Source organism: Lissotriton vulgaris, chromosome 6 (genome assembly GCF_964263255.1).
Source record: "Lissotriton vulgaris chromosome 6, aLisVul1.2, whole genome shotgun sequence".
Lineage (NCBI taxonomy): Eukaryota > Metazoa > Chordata > Amphibia > Caudata > Salamandridae > Lissotriton > Lissotriton vulgaris.
The window spans coordinates 1,470,112,872-1,470,136,043 of NC_141694.1; the positions used below are offsets into that span (position 1 = coordinate 1,470,112,872).

The 23,172-nt window shown below is 46.0% G+C and overlaps 1 protein-coding gene across 1 annotated transcript in view; it reads right to left on the reverse strand.

The window, feature by feature from the left end:
• SLC1A4 (solute carrier family 1 member 4) overlaps positions 1–23,172 on the reverse strand; it is a 253,524-nt gene that overhangs the window by 40,809 nt on the left and 189,543 nt on the right. Inside the window, exons 4-6 of the mRNA XM_086927601.1 lie at positions 20,516–20,682; positions 11,510–11,743; positions 7,211–7,405 (exon numbers count right to left, since the gene is read on the reverse strand). Of these exons, the coding sequence (XP_086783727.1) occupies positions 7,211–7,405; positions 11,510–11,743; positions 20,516–20,682 (596 nt within the window). The remainder of the gene's footprint in view (positions 1–7,210; positions 7,406–11,509; positions 11,744–20,515; positions 20,683–23,172) is intronic.

The following is a 23,172-nucleotide window of genomic DNA, read 5'->3' on the forward strand; positions in this document are numbered from 1 at the left end:
CACAAATGCCCGAGGGGCACGAAAAACCATATACTCTAAAAGTGGAATGCGAAATACTAGCAGGTGAGTAACACGATCCAGAGGCTTCAGGACCGCTAGGACAATCTTACCGGACCCTAAGGTTAGGAGCAGGCGGCCTAGGGAGATCGGGTGCAGAGTGGGAACTCTTACGCGGGATGCGGGACAAAGTCTATGGATGCTAGTAATTCAAAAGTTACTGTTTCCGGACAAATCCGACTAGGTAGACTAAAAACGAAAAAGGATCTGGAAACTTGGATAGTGAACCTGCATTGGAGCACCGAAATGCTCGGGTTACCTAGCCCAGGGGCTGCGGCTGCATAGGGTTCAAATGACGTCGGGAATCCTCGTTGTAGTCTATGGAGCCTGAAAGAAGATGTTGCTGGCAGCCGACCAATGAAGATGTTCGGTGTGATCCAAGGCTGGATCAGTGATGGAGACGACCTGAAAGCAGAGGGGACTCAGTTCTCAATCACTAGCCAGTGATTGTGTGGGCACCAGGATGGCACCGGGTGAAGTCACCGCGACCAGGTGAGTGGGTGACGCTGGACTCTGTAGTCACACGGGCCAGGAGGCGCTGTGAACGCGACCAGGCTGGAGGTGGGAGCTGTCCCACGAGGGTGTCGGCTGTCGGCGATGCTGTATCCGGGATTGGAGCAACAAGCCTTGGCAAAGGCAAGCCCACGCGGTGGAGTCAAAATGGCGTCTGGAGTGGACCAGGAGGGTCCAGGGCACTTCTTGTTGGACAAGGAGCAAGGGCCAGTCTAGAGGACCTAGACCAGCGGTGAAAACGTCGTGGTACGTCGTCAGGAGGGCCACTAGCCAACGGGCAAGTGACCGGACAACGTGGCAAGCAGCAAAGGAGCAGAAGGGCCCCACACAGATCTCGTGGATGCTGGGGGGCTGGACTTCGGTGCTGGAGCTGCTCTGGGTTGGGGCTTCTCAAACCCTAGTGCACTCACTCGAGGATCCCTCGGCGGTCGTGCTGGTTAAGCGTCGTGCAGGTTTTGAAGATGGCCGGTCCCTCAGGTCTCGTCACACCCACGAATCTCAGCTGGGCTGTTGATGCAGGTAGAGGTCAGAGATGGCAGGGAATCCGGGTCTCGTCGAGCTGGTCAGTCTTGATCCGGAGGATGGACGTGCAGCAAACCGCAAATGCTTAGGTGGTGCCTGCGGGTGCAGGGTGGCTACTCCTTAGCCACAAGGGAGAGTCTTCAGAGAATGTCAAGAGTTCCTTTCGTGGAAAGTAGTTCAAGATTCAAGATTATCTAATTTGGGAAGGGGGCCCGCTCCTACCTTTATCCTAAGAAAAGGGGCTGGCACGCGACTAGGTCCTGCCCATGGGTGGGACCAGGAGGGGGGTGGTTACACCCCTCTCCTTTGTCTGGTCGCTCCCCAGCTCAGGGGCTGGGGTGCCCCTGGAACTGGTTTGAGCCGGCATATGCACAGCCCTGCCTACCTGGGATACACAAAATCCTGTCTGGGATGGTGCTGGCACCGCCCCTGACAGGAAACCCTTTGTCCGAGCCCTCCTCGCTGGAAGGACTCCCAGCAGCAGGAGGTCAGACTTGTGTCTGTGGTGGCAGCATCTAAATTGTGATGCTGAGGCTCGAGTTAACTTTAACCGGGGTTCGCAGTTACATACATGTCGTGTCCCTCTAGAAGGGTGGAATGCTAACCCCGTCGCCAGAATTGGCGAGGGGTTAGTTTTCCAATTTGTATGACACCTTACTCGACATGTTTTGATAATGCGATACCAAAGTTAGCAAATAACCGTGAGGATTATAATGCACTTAAGAGTATATGGTACACGTTATCATGGAACAGCTATTAGGACTTGGTTCCGCAAGCTGCAAATGGGCTCAGCTCATGCCAGAGCATCATCTCACATAATTCCAAGCACTCTGCCTTCAGGATTGATAAGGCCTGCCATAGGAGTGACTGATAGGAATACATGTGTCCATTTTAGGTTTAGATATAGGAATACATCATTCATTCATTCATTCAAATCTTTATCCAAACTTTTCTATGTGAGTAATATATTGTATTCTATCTATTCTATGATTGTTGTAGGCACTTGGTCCTGAGTAAGAAATCTCTGCTCTTGGTATTTAAATATAGGGACATTCCTTTTTAGGTCTCGGCCGAGACCTATTGCTGTTGAAATGCCTGCCAAGGGAGATAGATTGGGGCACACGCAGATTGTGGTCTGTGGACGCGCTTCTAAAGAGTCGCGCTTGCGCAGACGTGCTTCCAAATACACACACAGCCCGCTTTCACTTAGCTAGCATGCACTAACGGCGCGCGCACACACACAGCCTTGAACACACACACACTGACACGCACGCACACATACACACACGCACATTGCCCCCGCCCCACTCACCGCATCGGCGGCCGACACCTCTTCTGACTTCTGCTATCGCGGGGCTCTCCCTCGGGCATGGGAGCTCCGCGTCAGTTTTGCTTCCCTGGTCCAGTCACTCTGTGGCGCGGGCTTCCCATAGAAAACAGAAGTCCCGCCCCACGACAGTCTTAACGCACCCGAACTTCCGGCTGCACATCCCGACATCAGCTGCGCTGTGGCCAAAAGGTAAGACATGGCCGTGAAAGAGGCAGAAAACTGTGGAAAATCAAGGAAAAGGTTCCTGGGCTCCTAGAGGGGCGATGAAGATGTTTATTTGCCGTTCTCTTTCGAACTAGCACCAAAATAAGGAACGTCGAAATGTTCCTGGTTGTGCCCCCCTGCTACTGAAATGTAATCACCTATGAATCACTATTCGTAATAGATCCTATTAGTGCCCTTTGTCTGATGTTAGAATTCATTATTTATACTATAACCAAATTACTTTTTTGCTGATAAAATGTAATTGTTCCGCTGTTAGGAGCCGTTTGTGTTATCAGAATTAAACATTTTTCTAATGAAAATCGTAGATATTTCTGCTGGACAAGAGTCTTTCTGCGGTTAGAACTGAATATTTCTTGTATCAAGAGCGCCTCTCTGTTCTGTGTTGTACGTGTGCATGAAGCAATTCTGCTGCCTTGTGCAGCCTACAAAGACGCATTGCCATAGCCCTGCCAGTCATGTCCTTGGGAATTTGTCCTTGTGTCATCAACAGGCGCGGACGGGAAGTGAAAAACCTGTAGATTGCAAGGGCTGTTGGAATACACTGGAGGTGGGAGGGGGATAGTTCGAGGAGTAGTGTTGGACTTGTATTGACCAAAGTGGCAAAGCATTTACAGGCTGAGCAGACAAAAGCAGGGCTGTATGAGTAACACAGCGCACACACACCAGCAAAGATTACAAAACACAACATGTGGGTAGTATTGCAGCAAGAGCTTGTTGTTTTTAGCCAGCGTGTTTGCTTGCCTGACCTCACCGAGCTAGAATGTATAGGGGCGGCGGGAGGGGGTAACCTGATGCAGGTAAGCATGCCGTCAGGGTGAGGCCTTTGATGGACGCCGCTGATGAGGGCTCTCAGGCATTGTCTTGGTCTTTACAGCCGGAGGATTAAAGGTGAGAGTCTGGGGGACCCTGGTGGGGGCTGGAGGTGGGGGACAGGCATGGCAGGTAGCTTTACTGCCACAAACAAATGAAGCACCCCAGGGGACTATCACAATGGAGGGGACGGAGGGGGTCTCTCAATGGCTTTTCTAAGGGGCAAAGTTGCAACGTGGGCTATTGAATCTCTGTCTGGTTGTGTTTTTTTTGCTTGGCTGAGAAGATCAGGCAACAAATACAATGAAGGGATCGCATTAACCACTGTTAGCCCCTGTACCATTCTTTCTGGGTGCACAAAGTCAATTCGATGAGTTCTACAGCAAAGACTGAAAATTAGGACTGTTGTATCTTTGGATAAGAAGCGCTTCACTAAAGCACGCATTTTGCAAGTTTTTTGCTAGATCCTTTGTGTATGTGAGATCTAAGATCTCACAGGCTGGGGGAAGCAATTGTGCAGTCTCCTATTAATCCGGATCTTCAAAAATAGTGATCATCTTGTAGGCCAGGATATTTTCAACATAGGGTTTCTCTGGAAGAAATCAGATCCTTTCCGGTATTGCACATTGATCACAGTATTTAGTAATGGTTCTTGTAGTGTGTAAAGATTTTCCATGTGAGATTCTGATCATAAAACCTAACCACAGATGCAGGCGTCATTAAACCGGCTGTTCTCGCCCTCGCTCACCCTCTCACCCACCCTCTCACCCTCACACACCCTTTCACCATCACACACACCCTCACCCTCACACCCCCTCACCCTCACACCCACACCCCCTCACCCTCACACCCCCTCACCCTCACACCCCCCCTCACCCTCACACACCCCCTCACCCTCACACACCCTCACCCTCACACACACCCTCACACCCCCTCAATCCTCACACCCGCTCACACACCCTCACACTGCCTCACTCTCACACCCCTCACCTTCACACACACCTTCACACACCCTCACCTTCACACACCCTCACACACATCACACCCCTCAGACACCCTCACACCACCCACACACCCTCACACACCCTCACCTTCACACACCCTCACCCTGACACACTGTCACACCGTCACACCCTCTCACACCCATTCACCCTCACACACCCATTCACCCTCACACACCCTCTCACCCTCACCCCCCTCACCCTCTCACCCTCACTCACCCATTCACCCTCACTCACCCATTCACCCTCACTCACCCATTCACCCTCACACACCCATTCACCCTCACTCACCCCCATTCACCCTCACTCACCCATTCACCCTCACACACCCTCTCACCCCCCTCACCCTCACACTCCCTCACCCTCACACCCTCACCCACCCTCACTCACCCCCTCACCCCCTCACACACCCTCCCCTCACTCACCCTCACACACCTTCTCACCCTCTCAGTCCCACACACTCTCTCAGTCTCACACACCAACACCACCTCACCCTTACCCACCCTCTCTCACACCCCCTCACTCTCACACCCCCTCACTCTCACACCCCCTCACTCTCACACACCCTCACCTTCACACGCCCTCACATACCGTCACCCCCACTCACCCTCACACCCCCACTCACCCTCTCACACACACACCTTCACCCTCACACACCGTCACACCCTCACACACCCTCTCACCCTCACACACCCTCTCACCCTATCACCCTCACACCCCCTCACCATCACACCCTCACCCACCCTCTCACCCTCACTCACCCTCTCTCACCCTCTCACCCTCACTCACCCTCACTCACCCTCTTACCCTCACTCACCCTCTTACCCTCACTAACCCTCTTACCCTCACTCACCCTCTCACCCTCACTCACCCTCTATCTGTCTATCGCCCTCACTCTATCTGTCTATCGCCCTCACTCTATCACTCAGCATCACTCGTCCTCACCACAACATCACTCAGCGCCACCAAAGCATCAATCTGTGCAACCATTCAACAACAACTGGTTCAAATAGGTTCTCTCAATGTTTCAAACTTTATTACAAATGTCACAAAAAGATGTTAATATTTCACTTCTGTTCTTGGATTTTCGCCACAATAAAATACACTGAACATAATCTTCACAAACGTTATTTACAAAGGTTTAAGCTATTGCCATTATAAATTATAATAACATTTATTTAAGTATTAATTATTTAAAAAATTAAAGGCCATTGTTATTTGTAATATCAATACTTCTAAGTCACATAAAAACAACACATATTGCATTACAAATGCTATAGGTGTCACATTTGCAAAAGTTAAAACTATTGGCATTGTAAATGACAAAACTATTAATTTCGCTATTTTCAAACCCAACACATAAATAAAAAATTTGTCATTTACAATATCAATAGCTCAAACTTTCCTAATGCGAGACCTATTGCATTGCAAATGCTTGTATTTTTTTTACTTCTAATCCTTCATTTGTGTGTGTGGGGCGCTGTGTGTGTGGGGGGCTCTCTGTGTGGGGGGCTCTGTGTGTTGGGCTCTGTGTGTGTGGGGGGGGCTCTGTGTGTGTGGGGGGGGCTCTGTGTGTGTGTGTGTGTGTCGGGGGCTCTGTGTGTGTGTGGCTCTCTGTGTGTATGTGTGGGGGGGCTCTCTCTGTGTGTCTGGCTCTCTGTGTGTGTGAGTGTGTGTGTGGGGCTCTCTGTGTGTGGGTGGGGGGTTTCTGTGTGTGTGGGGCTGTGTGTGTGTGTGTGTGTGTGTGGGGGGGGCTTTCTGTGTGGGTGGCTTTGTGTCTGCGAATACTCTCTACTACTCTCTAATGCTCACCTATTGCCATTGTAAATGACAATACCATTTATTTATGTTTAAAAAAAAAGAAAATGAAAAAAGAATGTCATGAGCATTGCCAATAGCTCTACCTTTAATAATGCCGAGACCATTGCATTGCAAATGCTTGTTTGTCTTATGTTTACCCCGTCCCTTTGCTTTTGCACTGGGGTAGCTCCCCTCTTTTTTGCCTGAATGTTTTGTGTATTGCTACACTGAAATGAAAAACGTTGGTTTAAGGCTGTGATTAACTGCGTTTTTATTATTTGTATATGCGGCTAGCTGATGTTTAGTTTTGTACAAAGTCGAAAACATATTTTAGGGTTATTTTATTCTACATGATTTATTCAATGCAATACATTTCTTACCTTACCTTGTAGTACAATACTACATTTGGGAAATGCAGTGCAGGAGTGAAAGTGCATTGTTTCTTTTTGTTCTCAACAGGCAAATATGTTTCCCCTTAGAGAAACGCATTCACATAGACCCCTACAAACTTTGGGCTATTTGGCTTTCCTTTCCTTACTCCTGCTTGTGACTGGTGTAAATCTAAAACCATTTCTAGGGTTGGAAAAGAGTGGGAGAGGAGTTAGTTTGAACACACAGAATCATGTATTTGTGGGCACTCATAAACTTGCACTGAAATACATTTGTGAATCGGGCCCCAGTCTTCAAGTCTGAACAACACAGTGACATAATTACTTTCCGGTTGAGCACCATAACCTGCCTGCTTTTCTTTCTGCCATGTCACTGACCCCACGCGTACAACTTGTCCTTTTCTTGCAAATGTGTAAGTCTGCTTTAGGAAAATCATACCCGGTTGTACTATTTAGTAATGATAAAATATACACAGAAAAATACAATTGAACCTAAAAAAAGCGAACTATCTATGTTGAGTAATAAAAGAAAAGATGGCTGTTGTAAAGACCGTGAGACTTACAGGATAGTAAATATCTGCCCCGCATTTAGTTCCACGTTGTTTAGCTGGGCAATGAACACTGCAGCCATACACTGGAAGATGGCGGCTCCATCCATATTTACCGTGGCACCAATGGGTAGAATAAAGCGGCTGATTCTCTTGTCCACCCCATTGTTCTCTTCGATACACTTAATCATGGAGGGTAGAGTAGCAGAGCTAGAGTGGAGGAGAAGGACCAACTGACCATTAGAAAGCTTACAAGTACAGAAGCAAAGCTTCACTCAGTGGTACACATAATGATAATCAATTAGTAATATACACCACCAGAATAAACCTTTCCATATACAAACGAAAGAGTTATATTTGTGTTTACTATGAGCTTTAGTACTCCATACAAATCTAGGGGAAGATATGTATCTGGATGAATATCTTTTGTATATATTGTCATAATATATTTCTTCAAAGAGAATACCTTAATCATTAAGACCTCATACTGGACAAGGAGGAGCGGGCAATCATTATTTTAATAAGATTGTTCAATCATTGGAATGTATCAACCACAGGATGATATAGGTTTAAAAAAAAAATCTTTATTCTGGTTTCATACCAACAGCAAACAACTGTTCATGGAGCCTCTGACTGAAATTTTGAAATCATCCAAAGGGCTCCTAATGAAGAAATGTTTGCCTCAGTCTGACCTCTCCATCTGATGCTGGGGCCACAACAGCAGATTTGTGACCCGGTTGCCTGGCTCAAGTGAATATTTTGGGCATTTTATGACTGCGAATTTTTCCCTTTGTTTTTTCTGTTTTCACATTTTATCACTGGGAATTTTTTGCCTTGTTTACTCTTTTGTTTTATGGTTAACCATTCATGGTGCATATACTGTAAAGCGCTCTGATCTCTGTGGTCATGATCGCGCCATATAAAACTTTCTAAATAAATAAACTATTCTCATAACAACTCATCCTGCCTCCTCCCAACAATGACACTCCGCCCCCCCAATACAGACAGTCCCCTGCGGACAAGCCCATGAGCCGACCCTAGCACGGGACATACAAGTCCCATAGTGAAGAACTACAGTTCTGTGGCCCACAATTTAGTGAATTCGTTTGTCCAGCCATGTGAGAAATATATTGGCTCCTCCACCCGCATGCACCAGTTCATATTAGACTCCCATTGCTGCCCTGTTAGGCATTGTTTACTGCCCCATTTCTGCATCACTGTATCATTTCTGTATCCCTCTGTGCCACCATCAGGGCTACGTTACAAAATAAGAGCGTGTACCTCCCGAATGAGTTTCACCCTAGATCCCCAGCAGCACTACCTTACAAGTCAGTTCCAATTGTTCTCCCAGTACCTGGGAGATTATATGACGGACCTCCTCCCAGAACTTGTGGATCTTGGAGCATTCCCATATCATGTGTACTAATGAGCCCCGCTGTCCACAGCCCCGCAGACAAGTGTCCGACTCCACTCTGCCCATTGCAAATACCCTAGTCCTGGTGTACTATGCTCTGTGGACATTTTTTTATTGAGTCATCCCAAAAACCTGTGCGGATCGCCACTTCTCCCAGGTATTTATAATCTTACCCCATTCATCGTCCTCAAGTCTACCTAGATCTCCTTCCCAACTCTCATGCAGCCTCGACAGTGGGGGAGTGCTATTAGCCAGAAGTGTACTATATATGGCCGAGAATGCATGTCGGTGCAGGGGGGCTCCGAGTACCCTATATTCCAGGGGACTCTCTTCCTGCAACGCAGTATTGCAAGTACTGTCCCTTGGCTAGTTCGTATTGGGACTGGAGTTCCTGAAAGGACATCATTTCCTGGCATTCCAATATATCGCCCAGCCGGTAATATACCTATCGAGACCCATTGCATGTGGCCCTCCACTCCCTGGAGCAGTGCTAATCCTTCCACCTCCCATACTTGGGTCGTCAGATTAAGCACACCTTTTCAACGCAGTTCCCTTTTTCCTGGCCATAGAATTAAGAGTTGGCAGCCCCTGTAGGCTCCTCTTCTCATAGATCAATTCGTAAACCACCCTAGGATTAGACAGGTCGAACTCAAAATAAATTTGGGAAAGATGCTACCCAATAGGGGAATAGATGTACATAACATATTTATTTTAACAAAAGCGTATTGTGTTTTTTTAACTAAGAAATAAAGATCATTAAATGTACATTATGAAACAATACTTTAATATGGAGTACGCCCCCCTTTCCCCCAATGGTGTATAATGGAATGTGAGCCAGTTGGGGGACTGGCTCAGAGGGTTTTGAGTGCTACTTGAATTAGAGTACTTTCGAATATTAATATTAGCATGGCAACTGACTGCTTTTCTCTGTGTCAATCAGCAAAGCTGTCAACTCCCTCAGTGTCATTGAAGGGATTTCTTTGCCAATGGCTCTTAACGTGTTTAGGCTCATATCACCACCCCTGTAATGGGCACGTGCAACCTTCAAGCTCCACTCTGCACTAAACTATTCAAGAGGATAATTGGACTAGCTGATGGTTATCTTCATTACTCAGGGCCATGTAAAAATGAATCAGATCATTTGACCCGCAATGTTTTTGGTAGTTTATTTATAGGAGTTTTTTGACCACTTGTTCTACGGGGAACACCCACGAAGCAGTTTCAGAAGCGTTTATGTGGCAAAATATTTACATGTTATGTTATGTTATGTTATTTGTTATAACAATGTTATGTTATATGTTATGTTATGTTATGTTATGTTATTTATATTTTTATAGCGCACAGCTGCCCCAGCAAAGGGGCGTCCTGGCGCTTTGACAGACACTATAACATAACACACAATAAAAGAAAAGGAAATTAAACAGACACGGGAAACAGGAAAGTTTTAATCGCCTGCCTGAAGGCGAGCAAGTCTTCAAGAGCTCGGATGTGTACCGGGAGCGAGTTCCATAAACCTGCCGCGAGCACCCTAAAGGAGCGGCCACCCATTCTGCTCAATTTAAAGCGTGGACAGACAGCCAGGTGAATTAAATAGAATTAAAGAAGCCTCATGTAACCATGTGATATTTTAGTCAACAAACAAAAGGTGATAGCAGGAATGCTTGCAATAAATCTAACCACCCTGCTCCAATAGGTACGGTCAAGCTCAAACTGCAAGGTCCTCCCTGAACCAGAGCACAACAAACCAAGACCAGTTTCGCCGACTTAGAGGCTCATCAGTCAGGTGTTGCTCGGTTGCAGTAGCACAGTGAGCACGGGATCCACATCTGGGCACACCCTTTTCACTTAGGGTGGTACATCAAAAGTTCAAAAGGTGATGGGAGGAGTGCTTGTAATTTGTCTAACCAATACCAATTGCTTGGGGTAGTATTCCAACCCCTTTTGCTTTCGCTCGCCATGCCACCTCAGTTTTGAACCAGCCATATGCAAACCAGTCTGGATCCTGCTAGAATAGGAACAGTCCATCCCCAACTGCCAAGCCTGGTCCTCCCTGAACCAGAATACAAGCAACCTAAGACCGGTTTTGCCCTGATTGGAGCTCGGCAGTCAGGTGTAGCTTGGTTCCATTGGCACAGGAACCACATCTGGGTACACCCTTCCCACCTAGGGTGGTACATTAAACGCACAAAAGGTATCAAACCATTCTGGCTTGTTTGTATTCCGGTTCAGGCAGGACCTGGCCTGGCAGCTCAAGCTGGACTGTTCCTATTGGAACAGGGTCAAGACTGAGTTGCATAATGCTGGGAACAAACTGAGGTGGTATGGTAGGCAAAAGAACAATGGGTTGGAATGCTGCCCACGAGATACTGCGAGGCAGTTCGACAAATTGCAAGCATTTCTTCCATCACCTTTTGGGTGTTTGACATTTCAGCCAACAGCACTTCGCGTGTTAGATAATGATAATGGGAATTGCTAAACTACAAGTGCTAGAATGCCAATTGGTGTTGGCTACAAGCCAGGCCCTGAAAAAAACATGGGCCTAACGACAAGAGCTAGAATGTTATGGAAATGGATGTAACTTGAGTTTCTCATCATACTAAGAGAACAGTAATACGCTTATGTCTCATTATATAGGAAGCCAGAAATTGACACTTTTTACAAGTGGGCCGCAAGCCTACATTCACAAACAGAGGGGTGATGCTCAGAAGGGAAAAGGATGAACTATACTTATATCTTCACAGGGAATATCAAAATGTATTTCATTGTTGAAAGCAAGCACTGTAACTGCATACTAAGGGTATATTGTGCTCTGTACAATTACTAAACAACAATTACAGCATGTTTTAAACAGAGGGCTAATAAATGTATTTTGTTATTAATACATAGGTAAAATAACAAACCTGGAGCACGTTGCAAAAGCTGTTGCAAAAGGTGTTATAAGTCCTGCAAGAAACTTGAATGGATTTTTCCTTGTAATGGCAAAATAAATAAGTGGCAGAATTAATCCTCCATGTATGAGGTGGCCCAGGATAGAAGCAAAAATATACTTTCCGAGACTAGTCACTAAGAGGACAATGTCATCCATTTCCACTATTTTGCTGGCAACCAGGAACATGATGCCCACGGGTACATACCTGCATTAAAACATGGCAAAACAATGGTTAATTACAGCTGTTCAACTACATAGAAAAGTGTACTCTTTGTGCTAGACAGACACAACCTCAAATGTACAACAGATAGCAAACGTCCTAAATTAATGTCATAAATAGCACCCTAGGCTAATGCAGATGCATGTAAACTGTAATAAATGATCAAGCAAGTCAAATAAATAGGAAGTTAAGCTAACTGAGTGTGTTATTTCTTAGGATTTACCAAATAGCTTTGAAATAAACCCATTTTGTCAAGCAAATACTATTTAGCGACCGCAAAAAGAAATGCATTCACCTTATATTTCCCACTGAAGAATCATGTATGTATGCATATATGTATGTATGTATGCATGTGGTATTTAAATATCACCAACCTAGCCAAAAGGCAGTGGCGTGCGGTACAAGGACGAAGACAAGCATAGAGTCAAAGAGTAATAGGAGACTAAACTGGGTTGTGGGCGCTCAATGCATTGTGATGTAGTGTTCTCCAAAGAAGTGAGGCTTCAACTTCTAAACTGGAGTTGCTTTGGGGTGGTTCTGATGGGTAGGGGATGATGTTTCAGATCCTGGGTGCATAGTTTGCGAAGGCTTGCTGTCTTGTTTTTCTTTTTTACAGTTCTTAGTCTGTAGTTTGATGGTGTCCTGGCTACGGGTGTGATAAGCTGGAGTGCTGGTTGCGATGGCTTTGTGAATAATGAATTGGTTTTGAAGCGGGTGATCCCTGCAAGCGGAGCCAATGGAGTCCCATCAGGATAGGGGTAACATGCCCATATTTCTTCAGGTCCTGGATGAGACATGCTGCAGTGTGTAGGGTGCTCCTAAGGAGTGCCAGTGTGGAGTCTGGAAGGCAACGGACCAGGGCATTACCACCATCCAGATGCAAGTATTTGCACAGGAGTTCTGAAGTCATTTTTTTTAAAGAAATGGTTAGACTTTCTTTGGAAGAGAAAGCTGGGTCCCAAGCTTGTTTTTTGTTGTTGTTGCAATGTGCTCTTTGAGGTGAGGTTGCTGTCCAGGGTGAATTTAAGAGCAGACGGGACCTGCCGAAGGGATAATATGGGTGGCCTAAACTAGGTCCAAAAATTGCATATCACTCTGAACCCAGGGGGATATTTCACAGACACATAGTAGAAAGAGTTATATCAAAATATATTTTATTATACGTTATGACAATTCATTCTTTTTTTCTCATTTTCTTTAGACAGTTTAGGGTTATAAATACACAATAAAAGAATTCTTTAAATGGAATAACATAAATACTAGACAAGGCCCATACTCTCGTAGTTACTCTCACCAACACTCACACAAACATTCATAAACAATCATACTTCACTTCACACAATTGCCACTGATGTATAAGATGGGCAAGAGACAAGGTGGTATACAGTCACAAGGAGGTTTTTTGTGGGTTCCAGAGATGGAACAAGCGCCGACGCGTGTTTCGGTGTGTCGGGCTACACCTTCATCAGGGCGGAGGGGAGTGGGGCAAGAGACAAAATGAGGGCCACAGGAGATAGAAGATTTCCTTAAATAGATAGAAGGGGTCGTGGAGCGACGGGATTTTGCTCGCTGGGGAGTCTGGCGGACTGGTAGAGTTTATAGTAGTTACCAGAGCAGGAGGCAGAGATGAGATATCAAGTCGGGTTTAGGTTCCTCTAATAGAGGTCACACTACATGTGAATTCTAGAATGGAAAGAGGGAAGGCACGTTCCTCTCGATGGCTCGATGCTGCCAGGGTGAATCCAAGTGACTTGGTATCGGGTAAAAGTTGAGGTTCAAAGCTGCCAAAGTTTATGTCTTGAACCGTTTTGTACTGTATCGTGTTTGCTGTTCTTTGAAAATAACAGGAATTCTGGCTTAGTAGGATTGAGCTTCAGGTATGTTTGAATAATGTGAAAACATTAGATGCCTGATGAAGACAGAACTTTCAGGTAGAGTTAGTATCATCAGCAAATTGGTGAATTTTGCTGCTGTTATCTGTGAGTGGAGCACCAAGCTGCTTCATGTATTGGTTGAAGATGAAAGAAGACCGTTTGGAACCCCAGAGGACTCCAGAGATGACAGGGCCCTTTTGTGACCTGGAGGCACCCATGTGAAGAAACAGGTGATGATTGGAACGGTAGGAGAAGAACCACAGAAGGACATTGCTGGTGAATCCCATTTGAGACTCCAGGGAGCACATCAGGGTGTGCTGGTTGAGTGTGTCGAAATCAGCTGAGGGTCCAACAATATCATGAGGTAGGGGTCATCTTCATTTGTGCTCAATTGGTGTTTCCTACGTATGTCAAACAGCATCTTTTGTCACAGAACTTTGGGGAGACTAGTTTCCTAAATACTGGTCTTAAAGTTTTGTTGACAGACAGCCAGGCGTTTCTAAATCCTGATGTAAAATTGGGGGGATTACACAGTCAATCCCAGCGGTCCTGAACCTACAGAATAGTAAATCTTTATTGGTCAAACACCACAAAACACGTCATTCCATGTACTTATGAACAGCATCATTAAAAACTCCATTGAAAAAGCTTAGAGCTAAGTTGGAAGAAGATATAAATCTAAATGTTGAGCAGGAACGGAGAGAAGTAGTAAAGGTACCTTAAAAGGTTTTGAGATTATGGCTAGATCACTATAAATGAGTGCTAATAAATATGGGCATGGTTTTTTAAACTAATTGGTGGTCTAATTGAATTGTTTGCACCTAGTTTTGCTCTTTTTTTTTCTCCACATGTTACGCTGAACAGCGAGTTCTGTGAAACCACAACAACTTTACTGAAGGGTTATGTTACATTGCGGGGTGCAAAGAAAACCATATGAGAGACAGAATTAAGACAAGTCTTACTACTATAAATAATTAATTAATTTGAATTTTGGATTGAGGACAATGTAAAAGCAGAGGGCCACAATCATTAGTATAGGGTGGATGCTGTCAACACCCCAATGCCCTATTTTCCAGCTTCTGACTGTCCATCTCTCCTGTTTTTCCAAGAAATGTGGATTGCCTTGAAATGAAGGAAGCAGAAGATGGGAGAGAAAGCATAGAGCAAGCTTCCCCTCTCCATCCTTCCATGCTTCACAGTGACACTGGAGTCAAGGAATGAGTCAGGGGGAATTCTCTTCAGCTCCTGTGTCTACTTTGACTTTGCCAAACAAAAGCCGTTTGCTTGAGGCGAGGGAGAATCAGGAACCGACTTCAGCCCCTTTCACTGTTTGTTCGGTCCCTGTTTATGTCTGTCAGTTACTGTTATAACCCCACGTTCTGCAGCAACACAAGAGAAGCTGTGAAAGGTTCAGAAGCTTCTGAGGCGAGGAGGCTTTTATACCAACCGAGTTGTATTACGGACATTTCCTCATAAGGCAGAATGCCGTCATAGCTTTCCAGCTTGCCGTAGTGCGCTATACCGGCAATTAAAGTTCTGCTGCCTTCCTGAAGACCTTCACCTTTACCTTATGCCTACAACACTGAATTGGGACTTTAATGGCCAGTAAATCCCACTGTAGCGGTACATAAAGCTATAACAATAGACTTCTGTGAGAGAAAGTGCCTTAGGGCAACTTGAATTGTCGAGAAAATATTAATGTGCTAGGGAAGAGTGCTGAAATGTAGAAAAGGAACACAAAATCGGTGAGTGTCATATAATTATAATGTGTCATTAGGGTGAGAAGGTTCGTCCTATTTATTTGTGTTTTTCAAAAGCATGTTCAAGGCCTTGGCGCGTCAGAGCGCTTCACATAGTAGGCATAATAGGGTGATCCTACTAGCAAAAAACAAAAAATGCAGGTGGGTAAATATTTATGGTAAGTTAGTATTAACTGGAAAATTACAGGTATAATGTGCCAATCGATTCAATATAAACTTCTTAGTGATCCAATGATAAGCAGTTGAAATAGAAAAGCAGAGAACAAGATTTAAGTGGAGGGTTTGGGAAAGTGCTGGGTAGGAGAAAGGATCTGGATTCAAGTTCTGAAGTAAGCTGAAGATGGGATGCTGAGAACGGATGGCAGAATTACATTGCAGATTTTCGAGCACATCCAGAAAAACACTGGTTCAAGGTGTGTTGTTTTGTTGAACACTGGTTATCAGCAGGACTCTCAGAGCTTCATAGCAATGGGCGTGGATCTTTCAGCGATCATCAAACTAATTGCCAAATACTGAGGGTCGTCTGCATTTAGGAGATTGTGGAAAAGGCACTTAAGTTTGAAAGTTGCCCTGCCATCAACAGAAAGCCAGTAATGTAAGAGCAGTACACCATGATGTGTCCATAGCGACCTGCCCCAGAGACCAGACATGCTGCAGGATGCAGAGAAGATTTCAGCGGAGCAAAATCTGTTTTGACAGGACCAGTACTTGAGTGACACCTTTGAAACCCCGATCTCTGAGAAGGGTTTTGATTCCACAAAACATTCAGATCTGGTATTTCACACTACTGCCCATGGAGTTAATTCTTTTCTAAGGGTTCAATGTTTTTGACGGATGAAGCCTGTGATGTGACCTTCTCACTGGTGGACAAATTGCAGCAGCAGATGTTGGCAGAGAGCTTCGCTTCTGGAGTAGCATAATGAAAGTCTGAGAAGAAATCAGAAGCAGCTGTGTTCTGTTAATGTTAAATTTGAGATGATGGTCAGTCACTGAAGTCGGCATGTTCTCAAGTGTTGTTCCGACCAGTTAGATGTCCTCTGATGTCGTGCTCTTTAGGTGCACATGTGTATTATCTGCATTCTGAAGGTAAGATAGGCCAGAGTTTCTGATAGTTACCAAGACGTTTGACGTATAAGTTAGCAGTACATAAGATACAATTGATTTCTGAAAAACACCTCAGAGCACCAGAAAATGACTAGAAAAAAAACCGACCTATTTTGATGATCACTAGAATATTTAGCTAAGTATAAAATGAATCGGTGTACTACTGTGCAAATCGCGTATTTTCTTTTTTTGACAAAATGCTACTATGAAGCTGTATATATAAACACAATGAATGAAATTGCGGAAGAAGAAAGTGTTAAAGGGAAATTCACTTCCTTTTATGTTGGTGGGCAGAAGCAGGAGAGAGATTGAGCCCTCTTTTGTGTAGGGCTGTGTTTTGATTAATAGTGTAAAACTCTTAATAAAAATAATGTGAAAAGTGAATATAAAATGGCACCCACCCACATGTCTTAAAATCTCTGTGAGTCGCAGGAGGAGGACAAGGGCCCCCACAATCCTCCCTGGCATGAGCAAGCCACTTTCTGATTGTGTGGGTGTCCCAATGCCCCCTGGGCAACCACTTGTCATAAAATATTTGGGGGCTGCTGGTGAAGCCCAAGGGTCACCACAACTCTGCTGGTTCACAGGCCAGCACCCATCCGGGGTGCTGGAGGGAGCTGACAAGGAATATGCTCCCACCCTGCAGGAGCAAAATTTTTCCTCTGCTCCTGCAGTGGGTGCACACTCTTTTCTCTGCCCGGTGGGACCCTTTCGAGACCTGGGCTACAATCGGCTCAGGGACAGTGCCACGTCCCTAAAAACAAGCACTCAAGCCTGAAGGCTCGCCAACCTCGGACTCAAACAGCTCGTCACGACACCCCACCCACTCTGCCGGACACACATTTGACCCCATCTTATCCGCCTGCAACCACGTCACCTTCAGCCACACCATTGAACTCCACTGGACCGACCACCGCTGCATCCACTTGACCTTCGAGAAACCCACAAAGCAACCCCCCCCCCAACAGATCCCCCACCGCATCTGGACCAAGGTCACGAAGACCAGCTAATCACCACCCTCGCCCGAGACCCACCAACCGACCCCACCGACACCGCCTCCCGCCGCCCGCAACCTCAGGCAATGGATGAACGACTGCGCCAACACTCTCACCCCGATCAAGAAACCCTGAAACAGACGCACTGACAGAAAGGCCATCTGGTTCACCGCCGACCTCCAGGCATCCAAGCAGACTTGCCGAAGACTTGAGAAGAAGTGTCGCCACGAACAGACACGGGCAACCACGGACCCCTCAAGAACGCCAGCCGCAAGCACCACCAAGTCATTCAAACCGCCAAATGGACCTCCTTCAAGGAACGCATCAACAACAACGCACACAACAGCAAAGAGCTCTTCAACATTGTGAAGGAACTCTCCAACCCCAGCTCCAGCTCAAATGACATCCCGCCGTAGCAAGACCTCTGCGATTCCCTAGCCACCTTCTTTCACCGCAAGATTGCAGACATCCACGACAGCTTCAACACCCAGACCCCCCCCCCCCCAAACAGCCTCCGACACTTCAGACTCACCGTGCCCCAGCCACACCAGCCTCCTGCTCTCCTGGGCCCATGTCAACGACGACGACACCATCAAAACCATGAACATCATCCACTCTGGCTCACCATCCGACCCCTGCCCTCACCACATCGTCAACGAAGAGAGCTCCATCATCGCACCCCAACTCAGGAAGGTCCTCAACAGCTCCTTCGAGACCGCCACCTTCCCGGAGAGCTGGAAACATGCCGAGATCAAGTCCTACTCAAGAAACACAAGGCGGACCCAAAGGACCTCAAAAACATCCGGCCCATCTCTCTGCTCCCATTCCCGGCAAAAGTAATCGCGAAGATTGTCACCAGGCAACTGCCCCGCTTCCTCAAGGAGAACAACATCCTGGAGTCGTCCCAATCTGGATTCCGCAGCAACAACAGCACTGGAACCGCCCTCATCGCCGCCACCGACAACATCAGGACTCTGTTGGACAACGGCGAAACCGCGGCCCTCATCCTCCTGGACCTCTCGGCCGCCTTTGAAACTGTCTGCCACCACACCCTACACACACGCCTCTCCGATGCAGGGATACGCGAAAAGCCCTGGACTGGCTGCCATGAGAAGGGGAGGTAGGAGCTGCTGGGAGGTGGGAGCAGACAAATGGGCGAGCGGGGGCGGGCCGCAGGGGGAGCAGTGGCAGGAAAAACAAGGGGAGGAACAGCGAAGAGTACTGAAGGCAAAAAAGGGCACAGGGCACAAGAGGGAAAAAGGAGGAATGAAAACGAAAACAAATAAACAAAATTCAATACAATTACACTAAGGAGAAGTGTAGCGAGCAGGGAGGGCGGGCCGCAGGGGCGGGAGAAACCACGGGAGGAACGGCAAAAAGGCAGAAAAGGGCACAGGGCACAGAAATAGCACAAGAAGGAACAGGAGGAATGAAAACAAAATAAACAAATACAACAAAATGCAATACAATGACACTAAGCAACCTACGGCCTACCACTGGCCACCAGGGATGAGGCGCAGGTGGTAGCCTGCGGGTGGAGGAGGGCCTCGAACTCCCGTCAGAGGCAGCATCAGCAAACTGGGAGACAAGGGCAAACAGGTGGTGCTGTTGCGGCGCGACCTGCTTGTAAAGGGTCAAGGGTCGCTCTCCTCACCGCGCAGCGGCCGCCATAAGAAGGGGAGGTGGGAGGGAGCAGCAGCTGGAAGGTGGGAGCGGACAAATGGGCGAGCGGGGGGCGGGCCGCAGGGGGCGCTGCGGCGGTAAAAACGGGGGGAGGAATGGCGAAGGGTACAGAAGGCAAAAAAGGGCACAGAAATGGCACAAGAGGGAAAAAGGAGGAATGAAAACGAAACAAATAAACAAATACAACAAAATGCAATAAAATTACACTAAGGCGAAGTGTAGTGAGCGGGGGGGGGGGCGCAGGGAATGCAGCGGCGGGAGAAACCACGGGAGGAACGGAGAGAAGGCAGAAAAGGGCACAGAAATAACGCAAGAGGGAACAGGAAGAATGAAAACAAATTAAACAAGTACAATAAAATGAAATACAATTACACTAAGAAACCTATGGTCTACCACTGGCCACCAGGGATGAGGCGCAGGTGGTAGCCTGTGGGTGCAGGAGGGCCTCAAACTCGCATCAGTGGCAGTAGCAGCGAGCTGGTAGACACAGGCAAACAAGTGGTGCTGTTTGGGCGTGGGGTGCGACCTGCCTATAAAGGGTCATTAAAAGCACTGGTGTTGATAATTAAGTGCCAGTGCTGAGCACCCAAAACCACTGTCTCAAATTAAGCACTGCTGTACGCCCACCTCCCCATGTTAAAAAACATGGCGGACCCTGGAGGAAATAGGATCCCCGGAGCCGAAAACGGCTCAGGGAGGGAGGCCGCATGCCCCCTCCTTTTTTAACTGTGTTTTTTAGGGACATATAAACAGTTAATGTGACTTAATGGTTCTGATACAAAACCTAAAATACCCTGAAATGCACCAGTTATGGCTTGCTATGTGAACCATAACTCATGCCCCCACCATCCACTGATCATGACCTCATTATATCTCATCTCTGATAGCAACTCAAACTGCATCAATAACATCACCGATGACGTATCGAATAACCTCATTCATGACATGATCAATTATTTCATTTGACATATCGTCAGTGATGTCATGTGTGAGGTGATAAACTGTGCACGCTGAGTTGGGGGTGGGTGGTGACGAGTTATGGTTTACATAGCATTCCATAACCAGTGATTTTTCTGTTGCCAATATTTGCACTTGTGCATCAAAAAGGCAACAGATATGAATGCAGAATAAACATTAGTCCACAAAATTAAACTGAAACGCACCTTCGTGAAGCAGACTGGAGGAAAGATACTAGGCAATAGTAACGAGAGGAGTGAAACTGATACTCAGAGAAACTGGTCATCCAAGGGCTAATTCCATATATAAATATAAATACACAGACACACATACACACACTCGCCTTAAATCACAAAAGAGTGTAATCATTTTTATTGTACTTACCACATGATCCAAGACACAAGAATCATGGTTGCCTCATTGAATGAGTTAAAAAACCGTATCAGATCCTCCCCTTCCGGACCAAGCTTTTTCAAGGCTACTCCCAAAATAAGAGCAAACAGGACCAAACCAAGAATGTTCATCCCATCGATTTCTGCACCAAACGGGATCTGAAATTAAAAAAGACATATTTACATGCATATCGAATTATTTGATTAGCAAAGCAATCAATACCTTCATTGAAGTCTGTACAGTAAAGTAATGAACAGGTTATGTTTAAACACAAACGGTGACATTAATTCTTCTAGTGACAAAGATCTGTCTTCAATTTAACAGCATGCAGTACTTTCTGGGGGTTTTCCTATCACTAAAGTACTATTACAAAACCTGGCAGAAAGCGGGAAACTTTGAGCATAAATAACGTTAACTTAATGAAGGAATGTAGTTTATGCTAAAAACAACCACCACGTTTTTACACAACAAAACGGCTTCACAGCATGTTAATTATTTTTTTCCATTTGTAGCACTACCGCCAAAGCCCAATAGAGGTTTTGTCTGAGGTATTTTGCAATACTGAAATCTTTTCCAGTTGCTACCTCTGGCTCAGACATGAGGGCGGTAAAAGTACACAGTGCGCCGTTCCCACGGATCGAACCCTCGCTGTTGGATAAGCACCGGAAGCTCCTGCTGCAGACAGTCACGACTCTCGTGTAAGCCACTGCAAAGCTTCGGTGCAAAAGGAAACATGAGATTTGTAGCTATTGTTATACTATAAAAACGATGGCATTCTCAAATGCACTTTATGGGTCCGGAAATGACAAGACACGCACATATGGCAGGGCACGCTCCAAGTATGGAGGGCGTAACGCACTGTACTGTACTAACTCGCATTTATATAGCTCTTTCCATACACCTTATGAGGCATAACGCGATTGTCTAGGTGGTCCGTTGCATTATAGTCTAGGTGGTCCGTTACATTATAGATAGGGCTCCCGGTTTTATGGTATTTTTTTTTTAATCATTTCCGTCTGCATTTATCCATTTTTATTTTTTGCCCATCCTATTGGTAATTATTTATCCATGGGCCAGATGTATCAAAGGGTTTTGCCCATTCTGTGTCTATGGGTAAATGTGTTGATACATAAGGCCCCATATTCTGTGTTTTGCGAATATATGGAGTCATATAATGGTATATTTCCACATTTATTTAACTGATACACATGCATTCATGCTTTGCTGCCTGTCGTGTTTTAGCAGATTAAGCTGCCAAATATAGCAAAACACTACACCTTCAGGAATATATGAGCATTATAAAACAAATATATGTCACCATACACCTGCATTTGGGGAAATCTCAACCTATTTTTTAACTTCCCTTGCTGCCTAGCTGCTCAGCTGAGTAGAATTCACTTAAAACAGCATGGCGAGTCACCCACAAGAAGCACACTTTTCTGCATTTTTCCACTTTTAAAAATAAATACAGACAGGAAACACTTTGTTTTCGGTCTGTAAATATTTGTAAAAATCCGTAAAAACAGAAAACCATGACCCTTAATTATAGATTTATATGGAGCTTCATAGGCCTGCAGATATCACAAAGCGCTCTAAATTGCATCAGGTTTCTCAGCGCTCTTTGAAGTGCATGGTTGATGGTTGTAATTTGCGTATGCTAGGCATGTTGGTGAGGTGCTTCAGGTGCAAGTGGTGGCGGGACAGCGGGGCTGCTTCACGAGAGCTGGTGTTGCACAGTGTGAAAACAGACACAGCTGTCCACGCAGGTGCTCATCATCTTTTGGGTGATCAGCACTACAGTGAGGACTACCACTGGTGTACATCAGTGGTGTAAATTAGGGTGATTAGGGTTCACCCAGTGGCACCAGAGGGCTCAAAGTCTTGAAGACACTGTAAAACCACCATTGAATATTATTCGGAATCTGCCCAGGAGCGAAACTGGAGCAACACATTGGCGACACAGTAAACCACCAAGGAAAATCTACTTTCTCGTAATTTTCGCAAAACTTCAGCAGAATTGTGCAAAATACAAATCTCTAATTTTGCGCTATATTTTAGTATAAAATGCATCTTCAAGTCGATCATTTTGTGGTAATGAATAAAGCAAAAAAGCAAAAGAGCCACAAATAGCAGCTGCTTGCATTCTGCTGTTCCTGTGCGTTCGCGGTAATGGCGTGTATTTAAGTAAATTGGTGTCATTTTGGATCACAAGTGTAATGCGAAATTCCCAAAATTGAGCAAATTATGCCAACATAATTTATATTTCACCTGGGCCTATGTCAAACCACCAATGAGTATTTTGTGGAGTCTAGCCAGGAGTCACAGAGGAGCACCAGGAAGAGAAGCAGCCCATCGGAGGCACAGTTGAGCCACCAGGGAGTGTTCTATGGCGTCTTCCTGAGAGTGATAGAAGAGCAACTCATTATCAACACTGTTAAACCACCTGGAAGAATTGTCTGGAGTATAGCTGGGAGAGACAGGTACACAGCCCACTGGCAGCATTGTTAAACCACCAAGGAGTATTATACTGAGTCAAGCCGGGAGCGATTGAGGAGCACCAATTGGAGGTCGTACTAAACCACCAAAAGAGGAATTTATGCCCTGCTCCCATGGTTGAGTGGGGAGACGTTCAGGGACGACTTAAATGG